Source organism: Ornithorhynchus anatinus, chromosome 15, assembly GCF_004115215.2.
Source record: "Ornithorhynchus anatinus isolate Pmale09 chromosome 15, mOrnAna1.pri.v4, whole genome shotgun sequence".
Taxonomy (NCBI): Eukaryota; Metazoa; Chordata; class Mammalia; order Monotremata; family Ornithorhynchidae; genus Ornithorhynchus; species Ornithorhynchus anatinus.
Genome location: NC_041742.1, coordinates 15,183,124 through 15,195,166, shown reverse-complemented (window position 1 = coordinate 15,195,166; position 12,043 = coordinate 15,183,124). Strand labels below are relative to the sequence as shown.

Below are 12,043 nucleotides of genomic sequence, written 5' to 3'. Positions count from 1 at the left end.
TCACGGAGGAGGCGGGGGGACGGGCCCCGGGCGCCTCCGGAGCGGTCGGCGGGCGAGCTTTCGGAAAGGGGCCCGGAAGAGGCCCGCGAGATCGCGGCGCCGGCGGGAGGCGAGAGGCGGAGGGGGCGGTCGAGCGGCGGGAGCCCGGGCTCGGGAGGCGGAGGGCACGGGTCCGGATCCCGGCCCCGCCGCGCGTCGGCCGCGTGACCGCGGGCGGGGCGCTTCACTTCTCCGGGCCTCGGTCGCCTCATCTGGAAAACGGGGGTCGACCGCGAGCCCCACGTGGGACGACCCGATCCCCCCGTACCTCCCCCGGCGCTCAGAACGGCGCCGGGCGCGGAGCGAGCGCTCAGCGGACCCCACCGTCAGCCCTGCCGTCATCCGAGCCGGGCCTCCATCCGTCCCCGCGGTGGGCCGGCCCCGGGCGGGCGGCGGCCCCCGGCCGCTCCCCGTCGCCCGGACGGTCCGGCGGCCGCGCGGGCCGGGTCCCGTGCCGGCCGCTCGGAGGCGTGGAGGCTGGAAGCGCCGGACGGACGCGACCCGCCCGTTCCCCCGGTCGCACCGAGGCCGCGGGCCCCGCGCGGGACCGCGGCCGCCCCCGCCTCTCCCCCGGCGCCGAGAACGGCGCTCCTCGCGGAGCGAGCGCCCAACGGACAGCGACGTCGCCGCCGTCGTCCGCCGGGCCGCCGCGTCCCCGCCCACCGGGAGCCGGGCGGCGGCGGCGACGTTCGCCGGGCACCGTACCGGACCCTCGGGGGCGACGGTCGGTCGCCACGTTCCCCGCTCGCGACGAGCTCGCGGGAACGATGACGACGAACCGCGCCTCCCGGCCCTCCCGCCCCGCCCCGCCCGCCCGGCCCTCCCGCCCCGCGCCTCCCGGCCCTCCCGCCCCTCGGCCCTCCCGCCCCGCGCCCTCGGCCCTCCCGCCCCGCGCCGTCCGGTCTGCCCTGCCGCCCCGCCCGCCCCACCCGCCCGGCCCTCCCGCCCCGCGCCTCCCGCCCCTCCGCCCCGCGCCCCCCGGCCCTCCCGCCCCGTGCCTCCCGGCCCTCCCGCCCCGCCCCGCCTGCGCCGCCCGGTTCCGCCCTCCCGCCCCGCCCCGCCCGCCCCACCCGCCCGGCCCTCCCGCCCGCGCCTCCCGCCCCTCCGCCCCGGCCCCCCGGCCCTCCCGCCCGGCGTGCTCCCGCCCTCCCGCCCCGCCCCGCCGCGCCGCCCGGTCCGCCCTTCCCCGCCCCGCCCCGCCCGCCCCACCCGCCCAGGGCCCTCCCGCCCCGCCGCCTCCCCGCCCCTCCCGCCCCGCGCCCCCCGGCCCTCCCCGGCCCCCGCCCCGCCCCGCAGCCGCCCGGTCCGCCCTCCCGCCCCGCCGCCGCCGGGCGTTGGGGGCCCGCGGCCTCTAGGTGGCAGCAGCCGACTCCGTTTCCTTCCCGGGCCGTGAGCCCGGAAAGCGCGGGAGTTCTCCCGCGCCCCTTCCCCTTTCCCCGGGACGCTCCCCGGGGCCCGGGGGGGCCGGTGAGCGGCGTGCCGGGCGCCGGGGGCCCGTGCCCCGTCCCCCCGGGGGATTCGTCCCGCCCCGAAACCCCCCCGGGGGCGGCCCCCTCGGCCCCCCGTGCCGCCGCCCCGCCGGTCGGGGGCGGGTCCGGGCCGCGTCTCCCGCCCGCCGGCGGAGGAGGGGGAGCGGCGCGGCCCGGCGGAGGGGACGCGGGCCCGGCCGTCCGGGGGACGTGGGCCGCTTCGCCCCTCCGGGCCCGGGTCCCCCCCTCCGGGAGTTGGGGGCGGAGAGCCCGAGCCCCGCGTGGGCCGGCCCGACGGCCCCGCGTCCGCCCCGGGCGGCGCTCGCTACGACGACGACGACGTCGGTGTCTGTCGAGCGCCCGCTCTGCGCGGGGGCGCCGTTCTGAGCGCCGGGGTAGACGGAGGGCGACGGGGTCGTCCCGCGTGCGGCTCACGGTCTCAGTCCCCGTTTTACGGGCGGGGTCGCCGAGGCCCGGCGGAGCGGCCCGCCCGCGGTCGCGCGGCCGCCGGGCGGCGGGGCGGGGGGGGGGTTCGGACCCGCGACCCCGGACCCCCGGGCCGCGTCGGTGCCCGTTGAGCGCCCGCTCCGCGCGCGGCGCCGTTCCGAGCGCCGGGGCGGATACGGGCCGTCCCGCGTGAGGCTCACGGCCGATCCCCGTCGGACGGACGGGAGAGGCGAGGCGCCTCGCCCGCGGCCGCGCGGCCGACGGGCGGCGGAGCCGGGATCGGAACCCGCGACCTCCGACCCCCGAGCTCTCGCCGCCGGGCCGCGCCGCTTCGCGGCTACCGCCGTCCTCGTCGTCGTCGCGGTCGTCGTCTTCTCCGCGTGCCCGTCGAGTCCCGTCTCCCGAGCGCCCGCCTTACGCGGGGGATGGTCCCGAGCGCTCGGGAGAGAACCCGGAGCGGACGCGTTGCCCGCCCGCCGCGAGCTCGCGGTCTAGATGATCTCGCGTCCTCCCGCTCGCTCGGTACGGCGCCCGGGGCGGGTCGCGTCGCCTCTCCGTTCCCCGGTGACCTCGTCCGGGAACCGGGGATCGGGACCCCGGGCCCCTCCGGGGATCGTGTCCGACCCGATCGGCCGGCCTCTACCCCGGCGCCTGGGACGGCGCCGGACGCCTTGGCGGCGCTCGACGGACGCCGTGGCCGTCGTCGTCGTCGTTTGAAAGAGGGGTCGGGCGACGCCGTCTCGCCCTTTTTATTTTTCTCTCCTCAGAAGGAGAACGCGAAACGTCCCGCCGGTCCGGCCTCCCGGGGTTCCCGAGATCTTTTCAGACCGACCTCGGCCCCGGAGCCCGTCGGCGCGGGTCCGGGGAGGCGTCCGGCCCCGCGATAGATCTGAAATGACGAGGCCGGCCGGTCCGCCCGCCGCGGCGAGATAAGCGCCGGCCGCGGAGGTTTACGGCGGGCGGTTCGCGGGGTCCCGAGGGTCGGGGGCGCGGCGCGGGGCCGGGCGGCCCGCGGCGGGCGCGAGGCCCGGCGGCCGGAGCCGGAGCGGCCGGGGGGGGGCGGCGCGGCGCGGCCGTCGCGACGGCGGAGCCGCGGTGACGGTAACGATCGCGGTCCCCGTTCAGCGCGTGCCACGCGCCGGGCCCCCTCCTGAGCGCCGGGGCAGACGCCGGGTGGCGAGGTTGTCCCACGTGGGGCTCGCGGCCTTCATCCCCGTTTTACCGACGAGGCCGATCGGGGCACGGAGACGTCGGGCGGCTCGTCCGGGGTCACGGAGCGGGCGGGTGGCGGGGCGGGGGTCGGGTTGAGGACGGTAACGTCGGTGTCTGTCGAGCGCTTACCCCGTCCCCTCGATCCTGCCCATCGCCGTCGTTCCCGTCCGTCCGTCTCCCCCGGTTAGACCCCGAGCCCGTCGGAGGGCGGGGACCGTCTCCGTCCGTTGCCGGCTTGCGCGTCCCGAGCGCTTTAGCGCGGCGCCCCGCCGCGGAGCGGGCGCTCGACGGGCGCTATCGGAAAGAGCCCGGGCTTGGGAGCCGGAGGCCGCGGGTTCGACGCCCGGCCGCCCGTCGGCCGCGGGACCGTGGGCGGGTCGCTTCGCCCCTCCGTGCCTCCGTTCCCTCGTCGGCGAAACGGGGATTGACCGTGAGCCGCCCGTGGGCCGACCCGATGACCCCGCGTCCCCCCCGGCGCTCAGAACGGCGCTCCGCGCGCGGCGAGCGCTTGACCGCCGCCGCCGCCGTCGTCGTCGCGGTCGGGGCGTCGGCCGGCGGGGCCGGGGGCCGGGGACCCGATAATAATGTCGGTATTTGTTAAGCGCTCACTGTGTGCCGAGCACCGTTCTAAGCGCTGGGGTAGACACAGGGGAATCGGGTCGTCCCACGTGGGGCGCACGGTCTTCGTCCCCGTTTTACAGATGAGGGAACTGAGGCACCGAGAAGTTAAGTGACTCGCCCAAAGTCACACAGCTGGCAGGTGGCAGAGCCGGGGTTCGAACCCATGACCTCTGACTCCAAAGCCCGTGCTCTTTCCGGTGAGCCATGCTGCTTCTCAACCCCGCCCCGCCGTCCGTCGGCCGGCTGGGGCCTCGGGGGTCGGGGGGGGGGGGCGCGGGTTCCGATCCCGCCCCCGGCGTCGGTCCGCCTCGCGACCTCGGGCGAGGCGCTCGGCTTCTCCGGGCCCCGGTCGCCTCGTCGTCGAAATGGGGATCGGGACCGCGAGCTCCACGTGGGACGACCCGACGGTGATAATGTCGGTGTCCGTTCGGCGCCCGCTGTGGGCCGAGCGCCGGGGGGGGGAGACGGGGGAATCGGGCCGTCCCACGTGGGGCTCGCGGCCTTCGTCCCCGTTTTCCAGACGAGGTCGCCGAGGCCCGGAGAAGCGAGGCGACCCGCCCGCGGTCGCCCGGCCGACCGGCGGCAGAGCCGGGCTTCGGACCCGTGACCTCTGACTCCCGGGCCCGGCCTCTGCCCACCGAGCCGCCTCAGCGAGCGGACAGTCGGGGCGGGAGCGGGAGACGGGGCGAGACCCCCGGTCCTCGCCGACGGGGAGGCGGGGGGGCGCTCCCCTCGCCCCGACTGGGCGTGCGAGCCGAGCGGACGGACCTCCCGGAGGTGGACGCCGTCGGCTTTTTCCGACGGAGGAGCGTCGACGGCCGTGGCGTCGGTTGAGCGCCCGCTCCGCCCCGAGCGCCGTGCCCAGCGCCGGGGGAGATGAAGAGGCGGGCGGGTCCCACGGGGGGCTCTCGGTCCGAACGGGAGGGGGGACGGGACGGGACCTCCGCCTCCGCTTCCCCCTCGCCCGGCCCGTACGCCGTCGGCCGACCCGCGGGTTTCTGTCGTCGCGTTGTCTCCCGTTTGTTCTGGGCCGGTGGAGGGGAAGGGATAACAACAGTAATGACGTTGGTGTCTGTTAAGCGCTCGCTACGTGCCGAGCGCCGTTCTGAGCGCCGGGGGAGATGACGGGGTGATCGGGTCGTCCCACGTGAGGCTCACGGTCGATCCCCGTCGTACAGACGAGGTCGCGGAGGCACGGAGAAGCGAAGCGGCTCGCCCGCCGTCCCGCGGCCGACGGGTGGCAGAGCCGGGAGTCGAACCCGCGGCCTCTGACTCGGAAGCCCGGGCTCTTTCCACCGAGCCGCGCCGCTTCCTTCCGCACGCGCGTTATTTGGCCCGGATGTTGGGCCGCGGAGTCGGTCGGAACCCCTTCGGGACGGCTTGCTGGAAGGGAAGGGCGAACGTGTAGATGCGCGCTTCATTTACCGTGTATCTACCTGTCTCCCCCCGGAGACCGTGAGCTCGCCGGGGGCGGGAACGGGTCCCCCGGTCGCTGGGTCGTACTCTCCCAGGAGCTCAGTACGGGGCTCGGCGCACGGTGGGCGCTCGAGAAATACGATCGAACGAACGCGTGAACGGGAAGGCGTCTCTCGGGCATTTGGTCGGCGAGGAGAGGGTGGTGGTTTCAGGGCGCCCGGGCAAATGACCCGCTCTTAACGGTCAACCGGGGGCCGCGGCCCGGTCGGCGGGGGGAGCCGGGGCCGCCGCGTGACTTCCGGCGGGTATCTTTCGACGACCGGGTACGGCCGGGGGTGGGACCTCGGTCCGGACGGACGCCCCGCGGGCTTGCGCTCGGTCGGGCGCGCGCGGGCCCGGCCGACCCCACCGAACCGCCGGCTGAGTTGGAACCGGGCCCCGGACGGACTCTCCTCCCCTTCGTCCCGTCGGCGAGGACGCCGCGGAGTCGCCCGAATCCCGATTCAGCCGCCTGGGCTTAAACGGCACCCCGGGCTCCGCCCGGCCGGCCGATTCCCCCAGATCGCGGGAGATGATCTCGTACGGCGAGGCCCCCGAGCTTCGGCGGAGCGGCCGGCGATTCCCGGCGTCGACCGGGCGCCCTCGGTCTTATGGGCCGGGGAGGGAGTCGCGGGAGGTCGGACCTGCGGGGTCGGCGTCGCGCGGGTTTTTGGGGGTCGGGGTCCCGCGGTTCCGGCCGCCGGGATCCGTATCGCTTCTTGTCGGGGCCGCGGCGGCGCGCTCCCTCCCCGCCGCCCACCGGCGAGCCGAAACGAGACGGACCGCGGCGTTGAAATCCGAGCCGGCGGCGCCGAGGGTGACTCGAAAGGGGGCCGCGGGCCGGCTCGCTCTGACGGGATCCTCTCCTCTGTTCGAGTCTCAACGGGGCCCTCCCGGGCCCGGGAGAGCCTCCCGCCGCCGCCGGCGCGCGCGTAGCGGAGACGTGCAGCGGGACCCGAGAGGACGTCGTAACGACGCCCCGCGGAAGCGACCGCTTCGGAAACGGAGCGTCCTCCGGCGGGTCTGCCCCGGGGGGATTGACGCGGCGTGCCCGTGTCACTCCCAGAGCCGCCTCTCGCGAAGAGACGGGTCGTTCCTTGGCACGCGGCGCGCCTCCGGTCCCCGTAAAAGCTGCCCTCCCGGAGATGTCTGTTCTTTCCGGAGCGCGCCCTCGCGGGGGACGGGGCCCCGCGGGCCGCGCCTTGCCGACCTCGAGCGTTCCTGTCGTCGTCTCTCCTCGTCTAGGCCTGGACCCCTCCCAGTTCCGAGCCCAACGTTACCGTCGAGACGAAGGGGGCGACGTCCCGATCGGCGGCCCGGCTCAGCTCACGGACGAAGAGAGATACAAGGACTGTGACCGATTCAGATTTCCCTGTCCGAACTGCGGGACCGAGAACGTCTACGACGGGGTCTTCGACGGTTCGGTCAGTCTCTTTCCTCCCCGCTCCCCCTCCGTGCGCCCGGTTCCCCCGGGCCTCTCCCCCCGCCGCTTGGGGGAGGAGCTCGCCCTCCGCGCTCCGCGTTCTAAGTCAGACGGCCCCGTCGCGCCCGCGGAGACGGGACCGTCTTCCTTTCCGACCCCGAACCCCGCTTTCGGCGTCCTCGCGGAGCCTCCCGAGCGGGCGTCAGCTCGGAAGCGTTCCCGTTGGAGTTGCTTTTTCGCTTTCCCCTCCTCCGTGGTATCTGCCGAGCGCTCCCTCCGTGCCGGGCACCGGAATGATGATAACGTCGGTGTCTGTTGAGCGCTCGCCGTGGGCCCGGCCCCGTTGTAGGCGCCGGGGCAGATGCGGGGTCGTGAGGTCGTCCCACGTGAGGCTCACGGTCGGTCCCCGTTTCACAGACGAGGGAACCGGGGCACGGGGAAGCGGAGCCACCCGCCCAGGGTCGCGCGGCCGACGAGCGGCGGAGCCGGGGGTCGCGGTGCCGGGCGCCGGGGCGGGCGCCGGGCCGTCGGGTTGGAGGCGGTCCCCGTCCCGCCCGGGGGCCCCGGCCTCAACCCCCGTTTCCACGGCCGAGGGAACCGGGGCCCGGCGGAGGTCCCCGTGAGCGCCGGCCCCGCGGCCCTCCGCCACGCTCCCGCCGATCCCCCGGGCGCCGAACCCGCGGTCCCGGTCCTCCCCGCTCCCGGCTCGGGCCCGCCGCGACGTTCTCCCCTTAACCCGGGGCGAACCGAGGGGAGGGTTGCCGTCCCGTCCCCCCGCGCCCCCGCCCGCCTCCTCCCCGCCCGGAGGTCCTCGGGCCTCGCCTTCCCCGCCGTCCGCCCCCGTCGGCCCGAGAAAGGGACGGGCCCCCCCCCGGGGTCACGTTCCCCTCCGGAGCCCCTGCCAGACGCCGTCTCCCCGACCCCGGGCCGGGGTCTGGACCGGGCCCAGCCGTTCAACTCCTCCGCCACGCGTGCGCGCCCTGAGCCCCCGGCGGACGAGGAGCCGGCGGGAGCGTCCCAGGACCTTGAGCCCGAAAGGAGAGATCCCTCGTCTAAATTAAAAGTGCTTATTTTCGGTTGATTTGGACAAACGGCAGATGTCTCTCGTTCTTTCACACGAAAACAGAGCGGACCCTGGAAGCCCGCGAGAGGCCCCGGCGGGGGGAGGAGCGGAGCCCGCCCGGCAAGCCCGGGCTGAGTCCTTGACTCTTGCTTCCTTACGGCTGTAAATAAGACAGTTAATCGCACGGAGGCTTGACGAGTTGCAGATGGGCCAACTGCGAAAGAGGGGATGTCACGAGCTCTAAAATTGCTTCCACCTGGAGTCGCCCGGCCCGGCGGGGCCCGAGCGGGGGGCCGGGGGCCGGGGCGCGCCGCCCGGCCGCCCCGGACCTCGCATCCGGCGCCGGGTGGGTCCGGAGGGAGGCCGGGCGGTCTAATGATAGCGACGGTACTCGGTGAGCGCTCGCTACGTGCCGAGCGCTCTCCCGAGCGCCGGGGGAGATAGGGGGCGGTCGGGCGGGCCGCCCGGGGCCCGGCGTGGCCCGGCGGAGAGAGCCCGGGGGCCCGTGGCTCCGGGTCCCGGCTCCGCCGCCCGTCGGCCGCGTGTCCCCGGGCGAGTCGTTTCACTTCTCCGGGGATCGGGCCCGCGAGCCTCACGCGGGACGACCCGATGACCCCGGAGAGGCAGCGCGGCTCGGCGGAGAGAGCCCGGGCTCCGGAGTCGGAGGTCACGGGTTCGGAGCCCGGCCCCGCCGGCCGTGGGACCGTGGGCGAGTCGCTTCCCTTCTCCGGGCCTCGGTTCCCTCGCCTGTCAGATGGGGATTGAGACCGTGAGCCCCGCGTGGGACGACCCGATCCCCCCGCGTCTACCCCGGCGCTTAGGACGGGGCTCGGCGCGTAGTGAGCGCTTAACGGATACCGCCGTCGTCAGCATTATCATCATCATCATCTCCCCGTCTCTCCCCCGGCGCTCGGAACGGTGCTCCGCACGTAGCAGGCGCCCGACCAGATACCGACGTCGTCGGTTCCCGTCTTACAGGCGAGGCCACGGGGGGGCCGGGGAAGCCGAGGGGCCGGCAGACGTCCGGCGCAGCCGGGATTGGAACCCGGATCCTCCTGACTCCCGGGCCCCGGCTCCAGCCGCTAGGCCGCGCCGCTCCTCACCGGGGGGGGGGGGACTCGGCGCGTCTCCGACGGACGTCGGCGGACCGCTCTCTCGGCGCCTGACCCGTTCCTGTTTGACGTCCATGTCCGTCTTCCCCCTCGAGTCCCTCAGCTTCTTACGGGCGGGGGACGTGTGGGTCTGTCGTCCTGCGGACCCCCCCGGGCGCCCGGTGCGGCGCTCCGCGCGCAGTCGGCGCTCACTAGCCGCGGTGGAGCGAACGGACGAGAAGGGAGCCGGTTCCGGCGACCGACGGTCGCCCGGCTGTCCCGGGAAATTCTGAGCGGGGGGGAGCGTCTTCTCCCGATCCTTCCCGGGACGGGTCGCGAAGCGGGATCCTTTCTCTCGGATCGATCCTTTCGCCCCTCTGTCCGCGCTCGGGCCTCGCGGCCGGAGCTCCTTTCAGATCGTGCCGTGTCAGGGGATTCGCCGAACGTTAACATTCTCGACCGGTCGGTGGTGTTTAGCCGCGACGACGACGACGACGGTTTCGGTGAAGCGCTTCCCGTGCGCCGAGCGCCGGGGGAGATGCGGGGCCATCGGGTCGTCCCCCGTGGGGCTCCCGGTCCTCCTCCCCGTTCTCCAGGGGAGGTGGACGAGGCCCGGAGAATAATGATGACGAGCGCTTACCGCCTGCGGAGCGCCGGGGGAGATGCGGGGCCATCGGGTCGTCCCGCGTGAGGCTCACGGTCAGTCCCCGTTTTCCCGATGAGGGGGCCGAGGCCCGGAGAAGCGAAGCGACTCCGCCGCGGTCACCCGGCCGACGAGGGGCAGAGCCGGCAGTCGGACCCGTGACCTCCGACTCCGGAGCCCGGGCTCTCTCCGCCGGGCCGCGCCGCTTCCCCGGGAGGCCAGGCGACCCGCCCGACGTCACCTAGCTGACGGGCGGCGGCGCCGGGATTAGAATGATAATGTCGGCATCCGTTAAGCGCCGACTACGTGCAGAGCACCGTTCCGAGCGCCGGGGTGGACACGGGGGAGTCGGGCCGTCCCGCGTGGGGCGCTCGGTCTTCGTCCCCGTCTTACAGACGAGGGAACCGAGGCACAGAGAAGCGAAGGGACTCGCCCACGGTCACGCGACTTGTGTCTCCCAAGCGCGGGCCCTTGCCGCCGACCCACGCCGCGCGGTGCACTGTGCGGAGCGTTGGGGAGGGTACGGTATGACAGAGGTGGCGACGTATTTTTTTCTTTGTCGACGGTACTCGTCGAGGGCCACTTACGTTCCCGGCGCCGTCTGAAGCGCTCGGGGAGATTCGACCCGATGAGGTCGGACGCGGTCCGCCTCCCGCGCGGTGGGGGAACCGAGGCCCAGGGAAGCCAAGTCGCTCGCCCGGGGTCACGCAGCAGATCTCTGGCGGGGCCGGAGTCAGAACCCGGGTCCTTGCGCCTCCCGGGCCCGCCGTCCGCCCGCCGGTCGGGGAAGGGGAGACGGACATTCGCGGACGGGAGGCAGGTGGCGAAGTAAGGGCGTGAAACCGAGCGCGGAGCGCGACCCAGAAGGGACTGGCCTCCTCGTCGTCGGCGTCGTTATCACCGTCCGGCGGGGACGCGCCGCGGATGGCTTCCTCCCCCCCCCCCCCCCCCCTTCGAGTTTTTCTCCTCTCTAAGTGGGCGGGAGAAGCCCCGGGACGGAAGATCCCGGCGCCGGACCGACGCGGGTGTCGCGGTGACGCCGACCCGTGGGGAGACGGGCCTTCCCCGCGTCCCTCCGTCTTCTAACCCGCTCTCTCCCTCTGGCCGCAGGGATTTCAAATGCAGCCCAGCCTGGAGCGTTGCGGTAACCCGGCTTGCGACGTCTCCACCCTGACCTTCACCACCCAGTTGATCAACAGACTGATCCTGGACGTGAGACGTCACATCCGAAAGTACTACGGCGTGAGTACCCGCCCGGACCCCGAGGGCCCACGAGAGACCCGGCGTCTCCGGGAGGGCGACCCCGTCCGTGTGGGCGCTTGCGAGGGTTCCGGGCGTGGGGCGGTTCGGGGCGGGAAGAGACGGCACGGGAGGTTTTGAACGTTCGGCACAGTAGAGGGGGACACGCGGAGCCCAGTCAACTCAAGCGGGAGTCGAGCGCGTAGTCTCGAGGTCCGCCGGCGGTCGGAAGGGATCGGGGGCTCTCGCCGGAGCCCGCGTTTAAAGGGGAGAGAGCAGTTACGCCCGGAGGAGCTGCCTTTGCGAAACGGAACCTGGTTTAAAAAGTGGAAAGGGGGAAACGGAGCTAAGGGTGACGGGAAAGTGGCGGCGGCGGACCCGGCGCTTAGAACCGGTCCGTTTTGAACGGTGAAGCGTCCAGCCCCCTCGGCTGGCGGCGCGGGGCGGCGGGGGGGAGCTGGGATTTGACCGAATAACCGGGAATCCTCGGCTTCCCGGGGGTCGGCCGGCGGCGACTCTCCCGCCGCCCTCTCCGCCCGCCGCGGACGGCCTCCGGACCCGGTCGGCGAGGGACGTCGAGACGACCGGCTCTCGGCGCTCCGTGTCCCGCGCTCGGCGTGGGGGAGGGGACGGGTCGAATGCCGGGGAGGGCTCCTCCGTCCCCGCGGGAGACGGGTCCTCGAGGAGGCGGCGGGGCGTGAGCCTTTGCCTCGGGGCCGGGAAAACGCCAAGACGCGGAGCTCGCTTGAAAAACGGGCTACGGACGCTCGCCCCGGGCCTCTTCGGAACACCACGGGCCGCCGGCCTTGGCCGCGGGCCCTCTCTCGGCTTTTCCGTGGGCCTCGCGTCGTCGTCGGAAGGCGACGATAACCTCGGTGCCCGTCAAGCGCTCACTGTGCGCGGGGCACCGTTCTGAGCGCCGGGGGAGATACGGGACCGTCGGGTCGTCCCGCCTGAGGCTCGCGGTCTTGGTCCCCGTTGGACGGACGAGGGGACCGGGGCCCGGGGGAGCGCAGCGGCTCGCCCGCGGTCGCACGGCCGACGGGTGGCGGAGCCGGGATTCGAACCCCCGACCTCCGACTCCCGAGCCCGGGCCCTTTCCGCCGCGCCGCTTCCCTGAGCCGCGCTGCTCTTCTTTACGTGGAGAAGCGGCGGGGCCCGGCGGAGAGCACCCGTCCCCGGGAGCCGGAGGATCCGGGTTCCGATGCCGGCTCCGCCGCTTCTCCGCTCGTGCCCTCGGGCTAGTCGCCTCTCTGGGCCTCGGTCCCCTCGTCCGCCGAGCGGCCCCGCGCGGGGCCCGTTGGCGACGACATCGGTCACGCGCTCGGCGCGCGTCGAGCG

General features: G+C 74.7%; 1 protein-coding gene across 1 annotated transcript in view; it reads left to right on the top strand.

Annotated features, from left to right (window-relative positions):
• The window catches only part of POLA1 (DNA polymerase alpha 1, catalytic subunit), a 179,539-nt gene that overhangs the window by 55,100 nt on the left and 112,396 nt on the right, over positions 1-12,043 (top strand). The window contains exons 30-31 of the mRNA XM_029079578.1: positions 6,121-6,667; positions 10,574-10,705. Coding sequence (XP_028935411.1) covers positions 6,121-6,667; positions 10,574-10,705 — 679 coding nt within the window. The remainder of the gene's footprint in view (positions 1-6,120; positions 6,668-10,573; positions 10,706-12,043) is intronic.